Source organism: Rhyacophila brunnea, unplaced genomic scaffold (assembly GCF_057557595.1).
Source record: "Rhyacophila brunnea isolate RB1 unplaced genomic scaffold, BYU_Rbru_1.0 scaffold_13, whole genome shotgun sequence".
Lineage (NCBI taxonomy): Eukaryota > Metazoa > Arthropoda > Insecta > Trichoptera > Rhyacophilidae > Rhyacophila > Rhyacophila brunnea.
In genome coordinates this window covers 20,375,080-20,397,088 of record NW_028232785.1, presented here as the reverse complement: position 1 = coordinate 20,397,088, position 22,009 = coordinate 20,375,080, and the positions used below count along the sequence as shown (strand labels likewise).

At 37.2% G+C, this 22,009-nt stretch overlaps 1 protein-coding gene across 1 annotated transcript; it reads left to right on the top strand.

Annotated features, from left to right (window-relative positions):
• Positions 1-4,736: 4,736 nt before the first annotated feature.
• Positions 4,737-20,507, top strand: LOC147076870 (uncharacterized). Its single transcript, XM_085940544.1, has 12 exons — positions 4,737-4,833; positions 8,298-8,511; positions 9,716-9,845; positions 10,394-10,549; positions 11,046-11,169; positions 12,126-12,458; positions 13,216-13,338; positions 13,490-13,651; positions 14,933-15,301; positions 16,255-16,412; positions 17,933-17,976; positions 18,858-20,507. The coding sequence occupies exons 2-12, from the start codon at positions 8,436-8,438 to the stop codon at positions 19,868-19,870; spliced, it is 2,688 nt and encodes an 895-aa protein (XP_085796670.1). The 5' UTR covers positions 4,737-4,833; positions 8,298-8,435; the 3' UTR covers positions 19,871-20,507.
• Positions 20,508-22,009: the final 1,502 nt, after the last annotated feature.

Genomic DNA, 22,009 nt, shown 5'->3' with positions numbered 1-22,009 from the left:
ATTGTAAAAGGAACTTTCAAAAGTGATAACCATATTCGTCCCGTTCTATAGCATACCAAAGTATATGAAAAAAGATACGTATTTTAGTTATTAGCAATGACCACCTATGTGCCGGGTCCTCTACATTTCTTAGTCTGACTCTTTGACATGTTCCAACTTGCAAGAAACATTGTCAGTACAGTCTCATAGTAGTCCTATTGTGAAAACATCACAGTTCTTACAATATTTTTAAACGGAAAGTGTTCATGCTAAAAAGCAGTGTTTTTTACTTCAAATATTTATAATACAAAACTAATAATCAATTTTTGTAATAAACAACTACAGGTGTGTTTAGTGTCCGTAACAAACAATTCAAGGGAACAATACGATTGTTTGCACAGTTACATAATATTGTAAAGTACAATTATTATACTTATTTATTATAGAAAACTTATCCCCTAAAAATGTCAAAAAGGAGTGGATGTGATAATTCAAATACGATCATTAAGAAGAAATCCTGCGATAAATTTAAATTGGAATGGCTCTCTGAAATTGTTGAAACAGAAATGCATTCGCAATAAATAAAAATTGGTGATATATTTGTTTATTCGGAAACAGATGATTGTGTCAAACGCATCATATGCTCCGCAGCAAATATGCAAGGAGAATTCACGTCTGGAAAGAAGTGGATTGAATGGAGGTTGTATATGAAACATAAAGGCATTTAAGTCAAAAAGTACACCGGGATGTTGTTACGAATTTGAAAAGAGGTGGATTTTTGAAAATAATGACAGAAACACCCGAAGAACGAAAGAAGAGGATTGAGATCGCTGAGTGCGAAAAATCCGGTTGCAATTTAGTCAAAATGTTAATTGATAATGTACTATTGGCTATAAAAGCTTCTACACTTTCTGTACAAGATATTCATAATCATGTATCTAAATACACAGATATTCCCGAATGTTATACGTTCGAATTCGTCAAACTTTGATTTAAATTTTAAATTTTGTCATTAAAAAAAATTGTATTGTGGAGGGGGGGGTGTAAATTTACCGCACCGGATGACACTAACTCTGCACAAATGCGTTGATGATCCGCAGACACAATAGAAAAATGAGAGGGAACGTTGACTACCACAGGTATAGACAGATCTACCAGTATAAGTTGTCTGCTGAGTGACGGTGCCACATACTAACATTTGACGTTATATAATTCAATATTTTATATACTATGATAAGTTAAGTTCTATTTTTATGATGATACACCCACGATGGCTGGTTGGCCTACAATGTCGTGGGTCCCAGGATCAAATTCTGAGTCTGGCAAATACACATTGTTTTTCAATTTGTGTTTTGAGTCAGAGCAGGGTTCGAAATGGACCGAAGCGCCGTTACTGTTCTTGAAATCGGTAAGATTATGGTTGTCTCATTGAAAAAATAATTTGAGCTCGATAGGCCATAATAATATATGTAATAGAAAATCGAACACACGTCTTATTATGAAATATACACATACAATTTGATAACTATGCAAATACCTTCAGAAAACTGTTGAGCGTTCCAGTTCGTAAACTTTTCCATTTTGAGCGCTGAGTCGGAGTATGGACTTAATAGGGTGAACATGTCGTCGCTATAGGATTTGTTTCCCGAATATCCATTTTTGTCGAAATCGACATTTTAATGCAGTTCGATTTCTTTTATCGAACTCTACCGAAATAATTAATAAAAACAATATATTTTTATCTAGGAACAGAGATATTTTTTTAAAAAAGCCGAATACGCCATGTTAAGTTACAATTACTCCGTGGTGTTCTCCCGAATGTCCAACTATGCGTACCTGAATATCCAAGTTAATTTCGGTCGAAAAATATCTCTGGCTGAGTTTTTATTTCCCGAATATGACTTTTAGCCAATCAAACCGCCCTGACGCCGTGCATCTCGCTCCCACATTCACTCTGTCTAGCTCTAAAACAATCACGCCCACTTTCATATTTTTTGGCCGTCCGTAGTCCTCTTTCAAATTTCGTCTTATTGATATTGTTTTTAAAGTTACTATTGTTTTAATAGTGAATTCATCAAATTTGAAGAGATCATTCATAGCTGATACATCACCAGTTCGTCCTGAACTTACAGTAGAGTTATGGAAGTGAGTAATTTAACCTAAATAACTGCATTTTGTTTTGATAAATGACACAAAATCCCAACGGTTATATGAATTCTACAGTGTGACCCGGAAACTACTATGACGTAAAAAATAATTATTATTTCAAATTATTATTAATCAAACATTGTTTGTCTTTATTTTACTTTTAATCTAGGCATTTCTATGAAAATAAAGGCGATGCTATTATTTATTTTTGAATGCGCTGATAGTTAATTTAATTTAATATGTATGTTAGTAACTATTTATTTGGTGAATATTATATACTTGGATATTGGTACCTACCTAATATTAGCAGCCAATGGTAATTAATTTATACATGCTATTATTTTGTGTTGTTATTCCTTACAATAGTAAATATATAATATTATTTGGTGGTTTGTAATAAGTTTAATTGTTAATAATAGAAATATATAGATATAATAATATACAGATATATATACATAGATTTTTTTTTTGGAAAAAGTATTAATATAAAATTGTTAGCCAGTACGAGTTAGTACCATCATAAAATATTGGAGAAATCTGTGACGTCGGTTAGTAATTGAAGTAGTAGATACCTACTTTTATTTAATAAACAAAAACCGATCGCCGATAGTTGCTTGATTTTGAAGAGTGCTGATGAGCAGGTATTAAAAGGCTAATAGTTAAAGTTTGTCGTCATAAGTATGTCACCTCATAGCATATTGGATAATTGGTGGACTGGGGCGTAAACCCAGGAGATGCAGGGTCGATTCCTGCCGGGTGTCTTACTTTTTTCAAAAATATATTTTCTATTGGTTATAATATATTTTCTCAGAAGTGATTTTAAAAATGATGTATATTCAATTATTAGAATGGTACATTCTTAAATCTTTCGTTAAAAATCGTCGAAAAATTATTCGTTCAATAAAAAAATAGTTAATTACTTAAAAACTATTTTATTACTTAATCCGAAAAAACCCGAAAAAGCGATTGCCGCATGTTATTATTACATACGAACTTGGGTAATTATGATCATTAAGTATTTAAATAGTAGAAGTAATTATTAACAATTATCGTGTAAATAAAAATAACATTTGACGCGCGTACTTTTTGACCACTCAGTAATCCGTGGGCCGTGCAGCAATACGCTACGGTCTTAAATCCCGAATGTCCTTGTTTTGTCCCGAATATCCATTATTCTGAGAGAGCGCTAAAAAATTCCCGAATATCCACAGTGAGTACTTGTAAATAAAACGCATTTTCTGTGCATTTAATGATTTATACCAGTATATTATTCTTGGAATCTATTCTTAGATAATGTTGCAATCATACAATGTAGAAAGAATGATTGATACATCTACTGATATTTAAATATACGACAATGAAATTTGTTTTTCGTCTCCTGTAAAATTGACATTTGGTCTATTCGGGAAACAAATCCTATAGCGACGATGTGTCTAACGTCCCTTTCTCGTAAAAACAAAAATTTCACTCTGGTGGCCCATAATATGGGCCTCATATTATATGATCTCAGGACCGGACAGTCAAAAAAAATATGGCGTCTGCAAGGATAACTTGAATTTCAGAAACTAACCAACACCATCTGCAATGTTTACTCTTCAATTCAAAACAATTAAGTATGACTGACAAAGTGTACACTGTTTTTGTCATGTCTCCACTGTGATGGTTTGGATTTGGTAGGGTTTGATTGAATTTAATAAATTAACCAGTGCCATCTGCGATGTGTATTCTTAGTTCAATGAAAACAAATAAGTAGGTATGATGAAAGTTTAGTCTACAGTATTTATTTATGTCAGATCACAGCCTACCTCTATCCTATGCCACTGGCGTGACTCATTCATCATGTGTACATATCGTAACTGTATCTTTGTCTCCACCTTAACGTGACATTGATGGATCTGACATCCACTCAAATGAGCCCAACACTCTTTCCATGCTTTTAGTCATAAAATAACCCATAGTCCAATTATTCTTCATGGATTCACAAAAATGAGCAAAACTGGCCGCTGATGCTCGCCAGCAATATAAAAGAAATACTTTCAACAAACAGAAATAATGGGAAGTAATATTACATACCTTCCAGGTTTGGTTGTAAAAAACGTACTATGGGTTTGAAGTGTAGAGAAAATTTCTTCATATTTAATATTATGGTATGTTGTTTTCAATATTCACATCTGACATTCAGAGGGCTTTGCATTTCTTACGTTTAATAGATTGCCCCACATTGAGTCATAAACAAAAACTGCCATCAAAGTCTTGATCCACGCCTGTAGCTATATTAGCTATAATAGAAAGTTTTTTTCGTGTCGTATTTTGTGGTACCTATACGAGGTTTTTTCTCATGAGCGAATTAGACCTGTTACGAGAAATCCAAATATTACGAGTAGGGCAATGTGATATGGAAAGGTGCATGCTGGGCAAATTATGATATAAGTAGGTACGTATATAGGTAATCAAATGCCAATTAAGAATAACAATTACCTACGTGTAAAATATACACATTTAGGTCTTTTTTAATTTTTTCTAAGTTTATGAAATTTTTTTGAAAAATTAAAATTTTCTCCGTTTTGTATAATGGCAATCTGGCGTATATATTTTTTAACCGCAGCTGGCAATACCGAAAGTGGTCTAAAGAGCTTCTGTGTCGTTTGACGTCAGATTTCGACATTTTTGGAAGGCGGCCAAAAAGACTCAAAATCGTGTTTCTTTGTGCGTTTATTATTATTTATGTTTTACCAAAAGCCAGTTCTTTGTGTCAGAGCATCGAGCGTGCTAAAATCCTTTCTCTAAAGCGTTAAAACTCTAAGTTTATTGTGCGATTTCTCCATCACGTCGTATCATGTTTGTATCGTCATATTTCATTGTTTTTACTAGAAAGCCACCAAAACACTGCTGAATAACGATTAAAAACTAATCAACTCGTGCGGTTTAATAATATTTACTAACAAAATTTGGGGTTAACGGGTCCAAACACACATTTTTTTGTGCGCCCCACGCCATTAAGACATGGTGAAATTTCTTTTGTTTTTGTTAGAAATTCAATTCAATATTTTACATTTACCAATGCGAAACAAGTGAATTAACACCAATCGATAATCTAAAACAACCAAATATACGTTTTAAGTGGAATTAGTATTGTTTTTATTGTCTTGTGCAGCGTACATAATGACGTGTTTATAAATTTACGCAAACATGTGCATTGTTTTTGTTCTCCTAATTTACCGAAATACTGGATTAGTGCGTACATCTTGAAATATCATACTATCCTGCATGCAATACTGCGTCCTATTCAGCTGGTTGATTTAAAAAATCACTTTTTTCATTTTCTTCTGTATTTTAATTAGGCTCTTATCTGTGTTATCCATTTTCCGCCGGCATTAATGTACGCCTCGTAAACCTGGGCATAAGCTCTGCGAAACGAATATTTTCTAAAAATCCTCCGCTGTACGTATGAACCAATCAGAAACTATAATACAGTACCTACTTTACTGTCTTTCAAATTATGTTTCTATTCATATGAAAACAGTAACGCAAATATCTTAAAGTTCTCGAATTGTTTAATCTTAAACCCCAAACATACCCCAATTAGTTCCGTTATTGCCAAAGACGTAGAATAGGGTCACAACCTAAACATACAATTTCATTGTTTTCCGGTCATCGCGAATTTCGAAGGCTACACATTATCATAGGTTACAGGAAGTCACTGCTTAGGTGTAGTTTTCAGAGACGGTTCAGACATGGAAAAATTAACATTCATCACACCCACGGTGGCCGAGCGGTTACGCATCAGGCATATAATGTCCCGAGACCGCCAAATTCACAACTTGTTTTTCAATGTGTGTTTGGACTCGAGACTATTGACCTAATAGGTTGAGCAAGTGGCCAAGTAGCTACTTCACATAATACAATCTTCTTGGAATCAAACATGGTTTTTTTTCTTTTCTACCAATGGGGGATTCAAGCCCGAGTATTACCAAGTATAGTGGAACAATTTAACCATGAGCATATTCGATTTTTTCTCGTATGCTAATGTTAATATTGGTACGGTTTCTATTCTCGACTGTACTTACTTGAAGCATATTGATTCTGACTGATATTGACTATTAATTCAATTCAATGACGTTTGAATATTTTAACCGTGCTCCTTCAGAAATGAAAATCCTTCACTTTGGCCTCCCTTGCGCCATAACAATATAAAACCTCGTCGGGAGCAAACTGTCCCATATCAATCGGATGCCTCATTGGCTACATACCGCCTAATACCAATTAACGGCCTGTATTGTTTTATTAAGGAGGAGACGCATGCCAGCAGAGAACCTAGCGGAAATATACGAAGCTTGCAATTTGAGATTTTGGTCATAATTATCATTAAAATTTAGTTTATTAAGTTTTAGATTTTCTGTCGTTTAGATTTTTGACTAATTCGTCGTTTTAGTATTTTTTATATTTATTTTTATAAACATCGATTTTTATAAAAATATAAATGTGTATAACTTTAAATCCTTTTTATTTATATCAACTCAAGCTTCAATATTGTGACCATGCCTAAAATAAAATTTGATATAAATAAGGATTTCAAGTTATACACATTTATATTTTTATAAAAATCGATGTTTTTTAAAATATGTATAATAAATATTAAAACGATGAATTAGTCAAAAATCTAAACGACAAAAAATCTGAAACCTAATAAACTAAATTTTAATAATAAATATGGCCATAAAATATAATGTAATAATAAGATTTGACCCTGCAACGAATTCACATTTTATTACATTTTTTTACAATTGCCAGTTTATCTTTAAATTAAAAAAAAAATGAAAAATCTTTTTAGTGTTTTCAGATACATAGTTATTAATTACTACAGTTGAAATTGTAAATTATCAAAAAAAAATCTCAAATTGCAAGCTTCGTATTTTTCCGTTAGGTGCCTCTTTTCGCCTCTGATAGTATAAGCATCCCACTTAAATGTCAAAAATTATGTGCGGTTTTATTTTAAACCATGTTTGATCCAAAAAAAATCATATAGGGCTCAGACTGGAGGTTGTATTAACAGGTTTTTGTGTTTACGAGAAATGGATGTTAGCCACTTAAGGCTATACCTCAGCTGAGGCATGGTCTAAAAAAATCGTGACTAGGCGATGCGCAGATTGCGAGTCGCGGGTGCAAATGACGCGAGGCGAACGAAATATAATTTGTCAAAAAATTCAACATGCGTCCTTTTTATGTTATGTTTATTATTATATTCGTAATAATAATAGTATATTCATTGACATGTTTTCTTTTTTAAGTACATAAGTAAAGTTTTTTAGTCATCTTTACACGATTTAAGAATATTTTCATCCGAAGCCATGACAAAACGAATCTCCGAAGGGCAACACGGCCGTGATTTCGTTCCACATACAGTTGAAAATTATTTGCCGTTTCACTTATGTACGCTCTTAACCTATTAGGTCCATACTCTGGGTCTAAACGCACTTTGATAAACAACCTGGAACAGACACGCATATCCACTCGACCATTGTGGGCGTTATTTGTACGCGTTTAACGTATGCAAAATTAGCTAAAAGCCAGTTCTATAATATGGTAAATCTATGATTCGACCACACTAAAAAACGTGCTGTAAAATTAAAAGTTCATGAGACACCAGGCATCTCCAACGATACATTTTGGTCAATCACATCAAAGCGTGTCTTTTCAGTCGTAATATAATGTGATTTCATTCAGATTTAATACAAAAGCATTCCAATTTTTATTTCCCTAATTAGCTTATGTGAAAACGGTTTAACCGTAAAGCAGCCCATGTGACTTTGTTGTATCACTGGTTCATATTGCATCACTCACAACCTGCCGCAGGAGTGATAGAAAGAGAATGTGTGAATCAAACTGAGGCGTAGTTTCCCCTTATTGTCGTACAGTAGGAGTTTAGCTTGACGATGAATGAAATTTTCATGTCGAATGGGAAATTGAGTATTTCTTTGTAATGGTGAAAGGCGAGTGTTATTTAATTCGTAACACCTGAGTGTCCTCACCCAAATATAATACGTTTGTGTAAATTGAAGAATGACAAAGTGCGAGTGTTGTAGATCACAGTCAACTTGAAGTTTGATATACTTGGGTTATCGACCTATTTAGATTAAATTCACCATGTTTTTGTCCTCTTCTAATTCCAGTGTGAACCCGCCAGCGGACATGTGAACGCCTGGACATAGATGCCCTGCAATCCGCCAATTCAGTTTGGTATCTTTAAAACTACAGTACTTCGGTATTGAGCGCTCTCCGTTGGATTCTGTCAATTGTCCGCCGTCAGAATGGATCTGGAAAATTCCGAAGACGCCCTGAACATAAGCAAGAGGAAGTTGGAAGAGGATGGCTACATAAACGATGGTAAGATACATCAATTACAGCGTTTCCCAATTCATTTTAGTTACAGAATCCTTTTATATGTTTTAAAAGGAAACTCTTGAAATCAAATTTATTTATTTTACATATAATGAACATAACAAATTATAAATTCAAAGCGTTCACGACATGACGTAAAATAAGTGTTAATAATTTTTAAAAATAAAAATACAGAGAATAAGTAATAAAATAATAAAATAAGTAACAAAATAAAAGTAGATGGAAGCACACAGAGTGAACTTTGATAGACCTTATCTTAAAAACTTATAAAACAACGTCCTCCTAAATTCACACTCACGTAAGTGGAATATATCAATATCCGAAGTGATTTCATTAAACATGGTTACTGCCCTCCCAATTGGCATTACTAATGGCAGGTTAGTTCTGCACCGTGGGAGAACAAACAACGGATGCCCTCGATTCCTAAGGTAATTATCAGAGACACACAAGCCAACACCACCAAGAATGGCATAGTTCACATTTACGCCGCGTATAAGTCTGAAAAAATATATAGCTAAATAAAGATCCCTTCTAAATTTTAAGCTACAGTATGTAAGCATCCCTAAGAGAAAATCAGCCAGATAGAGCCATGGATAATATCCATACAGCCGAAAGTAAAGGAGTCTTAAAAATTTCTTTTGGACTCTCCACCATAAGGCCGTACTTCAACTGATGCGGGGCCCAAACGACAGACCCACTCTCAAGTTTGCTTTTAACTAAGGAGTTATAGAGAATTTTTAGTACCGTAACATCCGAAAAGACCCAGGAAATACGCAAGACAAAGCTCAACATCTTTAGCGCCTTTTTACAAATGGTATCTATATGACCACTAAACGTCAGTTAAATATTCTCTTAAATATTTAAGGCCTCGATGCATAGTTACGTTGAATTGAAAGAACAGTAAACACAATGTATATATCAAAATGGAATGACAAATGCTAAAATTTTAATTATCAAGGCAACGTTGCATATTATATTCTACAAAATAAAAATCAATGCAAATTATTCATTTCAATTGTCTTTTTGTTATGTGTTTGCGACAACTAAACTCTCCCAACTACGGTTTGGCCACCGTGAAGGCCGTGTCATTGGCATAATAGGTATTTACCTTGATCACTAGCTGGCGTCAGGATTTCTTCAAATTGGTACATTATTGATTCTGTTTGCTCACTAATTGTCCTTATTCCAGTGGCTTCGATCGTGAAGAGGTCGAGAGGGGGCGAAGAATACCTGGCACCCAATCTACTCCATCTGTCTGATGACGTGCTGCTGTTCGTCTTGAAGAATTGCCCTCCGAGAGATCTTAAGGCATTGAGCTTGTAAGTGGGAACGCAGCATAAATTAAAACTTATCAATTCTGTATTAGGTTTGCTCAAGCTGATGAATATTTTGCTGATCTTTAGTGCATATTTCTGTCGATGCCTTCTGGCGGTGTGCAGTAGCTAACTCAACGGCGCAAACGTTTGAGAGGTGTTTCCATCACATTGACAACAGTCATTGTTCCTTTGAATCTTTTTAGATAGGCTCTCAGCGTATTAAGTCAGCATTTACTTGGTAGAATTCCATTTTACAAAATGATAATATAAATTATATTAAATTCTACAAGATGGCTATTTTGGTTGTAACCTCATTGTCAGTACTCCATGGCTTGTCATTGTCTGCGTGGTAAGTGTGATGTTTTTATGTACCTGGCAAGAGTGGTGGTTTTGCGTATGCTTGAAATAACAAGCGATTACATAAACTACATTATAGTTAGGTTCACATAACAATAATTTCTCTGCATCTGACACTAAGTATATTAAAAACAAACAAACAGACTCATACAAATTTTGTATAATTTATCAGAATGTTGTCTGGTGTTTTCCAGTTCGTGCCAGCGTCTGAAGAGACTATGCGGAGACAGGTCGCTGTGGGTGAAAGCTGATCTCCGGCGCAGGCCCATCGGCGAAAAGGCTCTCGCCGGCTTCGTGAGGAAGCTAAGGCCCATCACGCAAGCGCTCTGCGTTAGGGGACTCGTAGGAAGGTAACTTTAATAGCATCTGAGTTAAACCAATCGGCTTATGCAACTGGGCAGTGTTGCCAAGTCAAAATTTGAAATTTCAGTAGAATGTGTAAAAAAATAGTATATCAGTAGATTTCTATAATTGCAAATCTGCAAAATATTTCGCCGCGGGCCGCAGGTTTCCAATTTTTCATAGTTGGCTTGTTTTTTTTTAGGAAAAATATTTCGCCGCGGGCCGCAGGTTCCCTATTTTTCATGGTCGGCTCGTTTTTTTAGGAGAAAAAATTTCGCCGCGAGCCGCAGATTCCTAAATTTTCAAAGATGGCTAGTTTTTTTCCCGGCTGGTGGGAATTTTGTGAAATGAAGAAATATCAGTATATTGCCAAAAATATCAAAAAATATCAGTAGATCTACTGAAATTTCACTAGACATGGCAACGCTGCAACTGGGTACAGTCCAAACACTTTGCAAGTGAAATAACTGTGAAGATAATTTAACCAACCGTTTTTTTTTTCAGGCGCAACTTGAATGCGGAGGTAAAGGAACCCAAACCGGAGCCGACGAAGCCGAAATCGGGGCCCTCGTGGGTCAGCCATTCCGACGTGGAGGTCAGCATGCATAACATGGCCGGAGAGTGCGATGTAAGATTGTTATGTGTTTGCAGATATTTAAAACAATATTACCTAATTTATAATAATGTTTATATAATTTAATCCACTAGTTAATAACATTTATTATAATCACACAAAAATGTTGCTGAGCGGTCCGGGACAAAAGTGAGACTGATTTGGTCAGTGTGCGATTATTACATATGGTAAGAAGCGATTAGGGATTCTGCGCATCTATTCTATATATACACAAGACCGATGCCCTGGCAGTTCCACAGGGACAGCTTCTTGAGATGCTCCGTCTTGCTGAGCTGCAGTAGTGAGTGGGAGGGAGTCGATATTTCGGCGTAAACGTTTCATATTTTGTTTGAAATGGGTTATTAAATATTCTCTGAATGTTACAATGTAATATATTATCCGTCGAAAGAATCATATTAGTTTTATTCATAAGATGTTTGTTATGAAAAACGGTGTGTATTAAAAACCTTGTGATTTTTTCGTGTATCGCTAATGTTTCCTCTTATAATAACGTAAGGTGAAGATATCTTATCGCACCATCGACTCTCGCTAGATGGGAAGCAATTAACATTCCAGCGCATCTATTAAGCAGCTATCCAGAGTAGTTTTGTATCAAAGTATTAGCACTTACAATTAATCCATTACATAATTACAATCCCATCTCAAGATGCTGTCCCTGTGGAACAGTCAGGGCATCAGCGAATGCGTAGCATATGTCAGCTACGTCTTCAAAGACATAAAATCGAATTTTTATTTATATCAGCTTGGTAATGATTTCACTGCAGATCAGACATTATGTATAGAAAAAGGTTTGCCTTCCATCTTTAGTACTTTCCATTTATAGCCACTGTCGACTCACCAAGATGCTCAATTTTAATGGGTGTTTCTCGTCACCACAATATTCTTTCGGAACAGGCCGGACATATCATTTCACTGCATTCAATTGATTCGTTTTGAAATCGATTCCTCAGGTATTTATGACGCTGAAGCCGGTGAACTGCCAGCAACATTCTGCGCCCTCCACGTCCGCCTGCGAGACGCCACCCGCAAAAGAAAATGGCAACTCCAGCCCCAAACCCTACAACAGTCCTTCCTACAGTCCGAAGTCCAGTCACGGTTCATCGGGGGATGTCGACGCCGCCAATCCGGACGGCTCCACAGGCAAGGAGGAAGGCGCGGGTGCCGAGACGGAGCCAGAGGGCGGCGGCTGGACCATGACCAAAAAGATCATGGATGACGTCGTCAGGAGGTGCCCTAACATGAAAGAGATGAGGCTGGAGTATTGCAACATCGACTGCTTGACGGTGAGTTCTCATTAATAAATATCATTAAAAGTTAATACGCCATCGTTAGAAATGAATCTACGTTTCAAGGCATTGAACCGACGCTTGAACAAATCACTAATGAAACCAGTTGTCATGTATGTTTTGGAATTCTGGTGTTTGACCAAAAACAAGAAAAGAGTGTTGGGCTCATTTGAGCTGTGCCGTATTTTTGAACCCTCAATTAATGATACACAGTTGGGGTGGAGAAGGAGATACAATTACGACGTGTACGCTTAGTACGGGGGCCCGCACACTGTTGTGAAAATTTTTCCTTTGCGATAAACCGCCATTGGTTATTACAATACAAACATTGGATAGGTTACCAGGATTTTTTATGCTTATTTTATTGTTTTAACTAAGATGTCGACACTTTCTAAGGAAACGGCCGCATTTGCTCGTTTTATGGACAACCACCATTGATCTCAAAAGTTGTGATATTTGTATTCGTTCCTTAATTTGCCGCTCCTAAGCAACACGTGACGTGCCTACTCCACTGGGCATCGTTATGTTATAGGACATGGTTGAAAAACAAGAAGATAAGTACAGTATCTGCAATGAATTAGTTATTGTAAAATTTGTGGTGATCTAAAGACTGAATAATATACAGAAGTGAGAGGTACGACTTTTGGCGTGTCTAACTAGTGGTTCAGGGTATGGAAGAGAGGATCTTGAAGGCGGCCAGTAATAATAATTATTGTATGTATTGTTGTATGTTTTTTTTTTTTTCATTTTTCAGTTGGCGCCCATGGACTGCCCGGGTTCTCTAGAGATACTTTCATTGAAGGGCTGCGTGTGTTACAACATTCCTATCAACAAGTCGTATTTGTTCAATCTGCATCTGTACATGAAGAATTTAGTTGTGAGTATTACATCCTACAACCTTTATCCGAGGCAGTTTATCGTTCACGGGTATGGAATTCTTCGAGATGTTCCTCGAGAGTTTTGTTTTTTCATTGTGGTGTATACTTTTCTTGGTGGTTTAATCATATTAATTAATCTGTTTCTTACAGGAATTGGACTTGTCATGCTGTGATTGGCTGTCCTCCCACTCTCTACTGCAGCTCAGTAAGATGGAGCATCTCAAGAAGCTGTCCCTGCGGAACTGCCGGGGCATCGGCGAGTGCGTGGCGTACGCCAGCCTCTCCGCCAGATACGGCTTCAAAGCTCTGGAGGTGCGTGAACCATTCATTAGTTTTTGTTCTCATCGAAAAAAATATTGTTTTTCGGATATCATTCTATTGAATAACTGTGATCTGTCTTGGAGTCAATGTTACCTAACCTAACCTAACGTATCGCCCACTGTAGGAACTATATATATATATATATTTACGAATGAAAGTAAATCAGTGTGGATTATGATATTTGAATGAATGAAGCATGTTTAACTTGGTAACCTACACAGATATTAACCTTTTCGTAGCTGCAAATAAATTACGCCGCAGTGCTTATCAGGCCAAATATTTTTTGTAAAAATAAAAGTTGTCTAAAAAATTTTTTTTTTGTTGTGTTTATTAAATTATAATTTACTTACCAAATATTATATCCCGCATCGATTGTTAGAGTTTCATTCTTGAAGTTAAACCAGTTTCAAATTTTCATTGTCAGACAGGGTTGGCAGACTGATGAAAGTTTTCAGGAATGCCTTCTAAATCATCCATTTCTACATCGCTTTCATCTGACTCTAATGTAATTCCAAGGTCTTGTTGTAACTCACTCGAAAAGTCTTCTGCATCCATTTTTAGAGGAATATCATAAATAAATAAATGTTATTATTATATAGAACAAATACCGAAAGTTAATACAAATTACTAAAAAAATAGCTACGTTCACAAACACTTCACTAGAACAAAGAACTTAGCACAAAGCAATTAATTATTTTTGAAGAGTTGTAAAACACCGCACTAGAACAAAGAACTTGGCATATAGGAATAGGTTATTTTTTTAAATGTTATGAAACGAGACCGATATCAGTAGCAAAACACTGATAAAATCAGAGCAAATATAACGCGAACAGGTAATAATAAATGTTTTCGTAATAATATTTGAAAATAATACGAAAAACACGCAAAAATTGAGCAAAATAGAACCCCGCGTGATCAAAACAATCATGAATATTTTAAGTCAAGTGGCAGCCCTTATGACATCTGTATACTGTCAGCTGAAACAGTTTTCGAAATTTACTGATAAATCTCTTAAAAGTATTAAAGTATTTAGAAGTTTTATAAAATATTTTGGAGAACTTCAACAGATGTCAATGTATGTTCCGTTTTTACCAGATTGTCAATATAAGTTAATACGGCGCAAGAATCGCCACCAAAAGTACTTCCGAGATATCTCGTCTCTGGCAATACGGGCACTCCGCCATTTACCGAGATATCTCGTCTGTGGCAACCATCGAGTTAATAATGGTGCATTCAGCTCTTTGATTATCGTTGTACGTTTTACTCCTTCAGGTGCTGGACATCCGAGGCACGCTGATGGGCGATTCCGAAGTGTCATCGCTAACTTGGATAGCGTCACTCCAGGAGCTTTATCTGGAGCCTCCCTCCTCGGAGAGACCGCTGAACAGCCAATCGAGACCCACCACGACATGGGCCATCTCCAGCGGCAACTGGACGATCACAGGGGGTAATTATGCGGACTTCTGCGGGCGGCACGCGGGCAATCCTGCCGGTAACGCATCCGCCGCAACAAGTAAGGAGAACATGGAACCGGTCCCCGTTCCGGCTTGGAAGAAATTGCCTAAGAGCTACTTGGATGAAAATTCGGTCGCGCTCGACGATCAGAACGACGGTGGGAATATGGAGGAGTGGGAATTGGAGGTAAGTTTTTGTCAATGAATATTTAAAAAAATTGGAAACTATTCATATCTTCTTTTGGTTTACTTGCAGTATACCAAGTAGCCGACATCCATTTCTCGTAAAAACAAAATCTGTTAATACAAACCTCCACCCTGTGGAAGCCCATATGATCTTATTAGGATCGGACATGGTCGAATAATAATAAATAATAATACCTTCCTATCCTGGTCTAGTTGTATCAAGCCCCCAACTCCTTGGACATTCAGCCACTTACGGAGATTGTTTAGCCAACAAAAACTCTTTTTATCTACGGTTCTGCTGCCGTTTACCTTCCCATGCAATATGGAATAAATTATAGTTCTAGTTATAGTTAATAATAATAAGCAGAAAGTATAACCAAAGTATGTATGCACCTTTTCTGTGGTGATAGTAGCAATAAGTCCTCTTGTCTTAAATACTCGGTGATCAGTACAGGATATCTTCATGGTACACCGATATGACCACATCTCGAAAGCCTCCTGTCTTCTTATTGTCCAATTTTTTAAAATCCAGGCTCCATAGACCAGTACGGATATGATGTAGCACCTGATCCATTTGGTGGCTTTCGTGGTGCAGTGCGTAAGGCGCTGGCCTTCCATCCCGGAGTTCTGGGTTCGATTCCCAGTGAGGTCAAAATATATTTACATAATCTAATATGTAAATTCCTCAAGCCTGGGAGTTTTACCACTATTATTGGGCTTCACGGCCTGTTAAAATAAAAAGTAGTCCCTGTATTCCATTGTCCGTATGGCTGAAGATATCGAGAGGCTCATAGTGTCAATGAGCCTCTAAATAGGCGTCATATCTTCTAGTTGAATCTGAAAAACGGCAGGTTCGGTCATCTTCACCACATGGCCATATTTCAACTGCTGCGCAGCCATAGACAATCGACTTACTTTCAAGTGAGAGAATTGATTAATTAATTGTGTGTGTAGGTCCCGTTCGATGAAACCGATGATGACGAATTCTTGGTGTGCCCGCCAAAAGAAGAGTTTGACGACACAGACCAGCAAGAGGGTGGTGCGGAGGCCGATGCTCGCGAAGGCTGCTCGCACGCCGCGGGAGGCAGCAGTCAAAGTGACCAGCCCACTGGGTACATAACATGACTACAAATTATTATTTTTCAAATTTTGAAGCCTGAAGTGTGCTCAGTTCCATTGATTAGGGAAAGATTTATCGGAAGGTTTTAGAAGTCATTTGGACGACTTCATCTATTATTAGTAGTGGAAATATGTAAAACTTTTACATGTGGAAGACACAAAAAATAATCATGGAATCGGTACCAACTTTATAGGGGGAATTATACAATCTTTTGGATGGGCTTTTCACCTAATTTAAATAAATTATAGTATTATATTATCGGCCTATCTTGTAAAATTCATAGACACCGTTCATTGTTAAAAGAATTTGGACTATAGATAGAAGGAGTCTTATATGTTATTTCTGTTATGACATTTGAAATTATTTGGCAAACGCATTAAGCATGGTTAAGTTGGCATTCTGATTTTCTGTCATACGCAATGACTGCCATTTTTTTAATGTTCATTATGATTACTTAATCGAGCGCAGTTATAAATGGTTTTACACAAATTTTACAGTATTTTTCAACTAAATTATACAGTAGAACCTCGTTAATAAGAACATGGATAATTCGAAATTCTCCGTAATTCGAAATTTTCACAAAAAAATAGTCCCTTGAACATTATTTTCATATAAAACCGTACCTTTAATTCGAATTTCGTAATTCGAAATGATTTCAGAGTCCTGGCATATAAAAATGTTTAATAAATTGTAATAAAGTACACTATTTCATGAGCCAGTCATTGAAAATTGTGACTTTTTGTAAAACATCATAAATTATTTAGATTAGAAGGTAATAAAAATAATCTTGACATTTTATGACCCATTAACACCCATGGAACCGGAAATTTGATTGGGACATCTCTGATCGTAAACGATATTAATGAAAATCAAAAAAAAATAAATTCAAAATTTTTATATTATTCCATATTACTCGATACATTTCATAATTCGTAATTCGATTTTTTTTCGATTTTCGGTCCCGTGGAATTCGTATTAACGAGGTTTTACTGTACTTACCGATTATTATTATTGTGTCAATTATACTTCTGAGAATTTAACTTCAACTTTATTTGGTTTGGCCGAACAAATCATTAGAAGAGGTTAACTTTCGAAGTCGAGCAAAAAAATGTGTGTAGGACGAATTATAAAAACAGCATAAGTGTGAACAGGGAATGTAGATTCATCTACCCTCAATTGGCAAGTTTTCGGCCAATCCCCTATTCAATTCAACCTACCGCGAGCTGTTATTAGTTTCCCACACGCTCGGTGTTTAAAAATAAAACCATATTTTTTTTATCAACAATAATTATAAATGGTAGAATTTCCCGTTCTATTTCTAAAGCAAATAAACGGTTTTTTCTGTCTCTTGAAGAAAAGTTTGTGTTTTGGATTTACGAGGTGAACAAGACAGGGCGACGTGTCACTCTACTTGTGTATTATAATAGGGCGACGAATCGCTCTATTTGTGTATTATAAATAACTCTTAGAATATGTCTAATATACTTATTGGTTTTTTTTTGCCGTTGACAGGTCCAGTGGGAGTGGGGCCTCCGATGGCAGTCAACCGCAGCGAGGTTTGTCAATTTTTTCTATTAATTTCCTCATAGATAAAGTATACGGCTATAATTGAGGGAGGTGCTGAGGATTAAACGAATTCAAGTGAATGAATAAACTTTCACATCATCGCATATCTGTTCATTAATTGTGAGATAGGATTCAAAATGTAACTCATCGTTATGTTGTATTGAGTGTTATTACATATTGTGGGGTTGGTGCCATAAGTTGGTACATAAGTCGACATTTAAGGTAAAATACAATGGGAATGCAGTCAACTATGTATAACACAAATATTATGTAAAATCTGCCAAAACCGTTTCTCAACAGATACCTTTTGTGTATGATTCCTGAAAGATGTAAACTACATATTTAACTTATGTACTGAAATAACTCCCACGATGGCCGCGCGGCTTAAGCGTCGGACTTTAGCATCGTGGGTCCCAGGTTCGTATCCTGGGTCTGGCAAGTACACATATTGTTTTTCAAATTGTGTATGAGTCAGAGTATGGACCTAATTGGTTGAGCAAGTGGCTGACATCCATTTCTCGTAAAACAAAAATCTGTTAATACAAACCTCCACTCTGTGGAGGCACGTATGATCCTATTAGGATCGGGCATGGTCGAAATAAGACTGAAATAATAGAATATTCTCCGATCTATTAAAAAGATGTCAAACTTTAATATGGTCATAACTCCATATTATGTTTTTGAGACTTACAAACTTTTGGCAGTACTTGTCCTCTACAAACACTAAAAATCTTATAAACACACAGTAACATTGATATTTTTATTTTATCGTAGTCGCCGTGTGATTTTATTTTATTTTTCTCTTCATATAACAGAAAGCTTATTGAGCAGTGTCTACACCGAGTATAGTCGTATCCAATTGTGTTTACAGACGGTGACGCGCCTCCGGGAGATAATCGGCCCCGTCGCAGCGACCAAGATGAGAGCTACACCATGCGGATAAACGGAGAGCGGTTCGATAACGGCCTCGTCCAAGTCATTTATGTCAACGTTCGACGACCGAGAGCCGATGTCAACGCCGTAATCGTGGCGCCCGAATTGCCGCTGAACGCTATCAATATCCACAACATAAGAGTGCAGGTGGATGTGGGACAGGGTCCCGTGGAATTCAACGACGTGCTCAATCAAAACGGCGCAAATCAGCAGGCCAATGTAGCGGAGAGAGACGCGGTAGACGTCAACAACGAGCAATTGAATGAGCCCGCCGTGAATGAAGCGGAAGAGTTTGCAAATAATCCAGACGAACCGGGCGTTATGCATCACATCTTTATCAACCGGCAGAGGCACGTGATGCAGGAGGGCAGGCTCGTGCCGGAGAACCGAGATCCGCCCGCTGAAATCCCTCCGGTCTTCGGGCAAATCCGCCGGATCTACATGAATGCCGATCGGAACAATCAAAACAACCGACAGAACGAAGTGGTCGTCGCCTTGCGGCCCGAGAACAACGCGCCGAATGCAGAAGGAGGCAGGGCGAACCCCGTCCGTGTGAATTGGAATCCGCCGCGACCCGTGGACAATCCCAACGAACCCCGCAGGGCAGACCGGGCGGGCTGGTACCACCGCCAGGATTTAGTACCCGGCGAGAGCTTCCGCAATCTGCGGCACCTCGATAACTCTGAGCTGGTCACCGACGATACGTTGCGACGTTTCGCCGCCGTCGATATACCCTGCATGAACAGGGCGACGGGACTGCGGGTGCTGGTGTGCCGGGGCTACTCCGGCATCACGGATAGAGGTCTCATGATCATGGCCAATTCCAGAACAGCGCTGCGGCTGCTCGATATTTCCGGCACCAGAGTCTCCGCAGAGGCACGGGCTGCGTTCCGGAGGCGCAGGCCGGAGTGCAAGCTGATCCACGAGGATGACAGCGATACAGAAGACTAGACTGAATGAAATTTGTGGTTATCCGTCGACGTTTCACACTTATCGTAGGTCGTAATCTCAATGAGTAATATTGTTTGAATGATGTTTGTTCGATTCGTTGTGCGCATTGAAATCTTTTCAATTTTCTACCGTGTATTTCCGACAATTGGGATGACATTGCAGGCAGGTACCAATATAATTTTTAAAGAATTGCAGGTTCGATTCTTAAGGCAGCTAACAAAAAGATTTTGGTCAGATACTTCGGGCTTTTCGCAGACAGAAGTACTAGTGATTGCTCATACTGATACATTACGCGGAGACACAGCCTTTGTTAACCTTTCCCGTATTAAATAATTTCCATTCCGTCCTTCGCTGTCACATTGCATTGTCATACTAGTTTCACAATATGACAAGTGTTTTAAAGTGGAAATGACGATTTTGTCAGTGTAACAAAAGTATTTCTTCATCACTGTTTTGTCGATTAATCTAGAACTAGCTAAAATATGTAAGAATCTCTGTAACATGACATGACATCATAGAACCGGAAAGGTTAATAACAATGTCTGGATCGTTATGCACACTTTCTTATTAATCACATACATACATACTAGTATTTTTGTATCTGACGTAGAAAATACATTATTTTTATTTTTGGACATCTTTGAAATTCGTTAATAAATGACCAAAGTACGAATGATTTGTCAACTTGGTAGCGTACGCAACAAAAGTGCCGCGGTGTGAGTTATTTTAGTATTTTTGTCTGTTTCTCAAGATAACATTGTGTTGTGTATAGAAAGCCTCATTTAAGCGTTAACATCAAATCTTTCTCTCCGATGTGTGGGGTGGGGCCTGCGATGACTCTCAAACGTCGGAAAAATATTAGTATCTCGGTAGAAATTACATTGGATTCAGATCAGCAAATCGAATATCGTGTGAATTAATTAATGATCTCTAAACTATTGTAAAAAGGATACTGAAAATTGACTCGTGCCGTTGATTAGGCATTTTCTGGGTAGAAGTGTATTATATACTGTTGTTTTAATTGGCGCTTACGTGGTAGATCTCCGTCATAGTGACGAGAGGCAAATTTTTGTTAATTGTATAGTTTCTGAATCGAAATATCAAGCAATCGCTGGGTGATTGGACGGGCGTCATTCGTTTATTGGTATGTCCGTGAAACCCTGCCAACCGCCCGAGAGGCTCTTATTCAGCGGGCCGGAGATCAGACCTAAACCGGTGCGGTCGGAGTGCATTGGAAAAGTACACGGCATCGTCAGATCTGACGCAGTTGCGACGCAAATTGTTACAATGGGTGGGCCCGGAAATCGTGCTTTCTTACATTTTGGTTTCAGAAAAATTGAACCTTTTCTGCTCAAATATTTCAGTTTATTTCTAAATATAATCTTATGCTATTAGATGATTTGTATAATATATATGTTTTTTTTCATGTATATTTAAATATATATTATATTAAATTAAAAAAATGCCTAAACTTGTTTTCAATAAAAACAAAAATGACTCGTGTATAGGTATATGATGATTTTCAAATGTTTAGTTTTTAATTATGCCTTATTTCCTATGTTGTAATTTTTTTTTTGCTCAAATTAATGTACCGTGGAAGGTTTAGTGGTATACGCGGGAGACCTTTGATCTCTCAGTCCACATTTGCTCGTCAGACGGAGCACATGAACACTTTGAAACACTCCAAGAATCTTCGGGTCATCCAACTCTCGAATATATACCTCGTAAGATTGTATTTGAAGACAGGTCGCATTTTCACATTGCAGTAATAGTTCATTGATTCACTGTAAGCACTGGAAGAAGTAGATCGACCACAAGCCTTTTTTGTTAGGTTCTTATTGTGGGCCGAGTAGAAAATTGAAATCTCAAGACGTGGCATTTGAGCCCGTTTTTTCAGTCTGTTCATTTGTGTTAATGTCATGGTCTCCGAAGCGTAGTTGAGCATAGATTTTACAAGTGTCTTGTAATGAACTGCCAAGCATTTGTTTGCTGGCGTGATTTTCGTGTTGATTTCCTCTGTGATATCATTATGCCGGTTCACGAGAGGGCCAAAGTAGACTAGTACTGTCGAGTATATCAGACTTGTACGCACCGGTGTCCAATTTAGGTGTGGTTTCCCGTATTGTGATAAAAACAGAC

Coding starts and splice junctions, on each gene's coding strand:
- LOC147076870 (XM_085940544.1), top strand. CDS start 8,436: ATGGATCTGGAAAATTCCGAAGACGCCCTGAACATAAGCAAGAGGAAG. Junction 9,846..10,393: donor GATCTTAAGGCATTGAGCTT/GTAAGTGGGAAC, acceptor GGTGTTTTCCAG/TTCGTGCCAGCGTCTGAAGA. Junction 16,413..17,932: donor CAAAGTGACCAGCCCACTGG/GTACATAACATG, acceptor TGCCGTTGACAG/GTCCAGTGGGAGTGGGGCCT.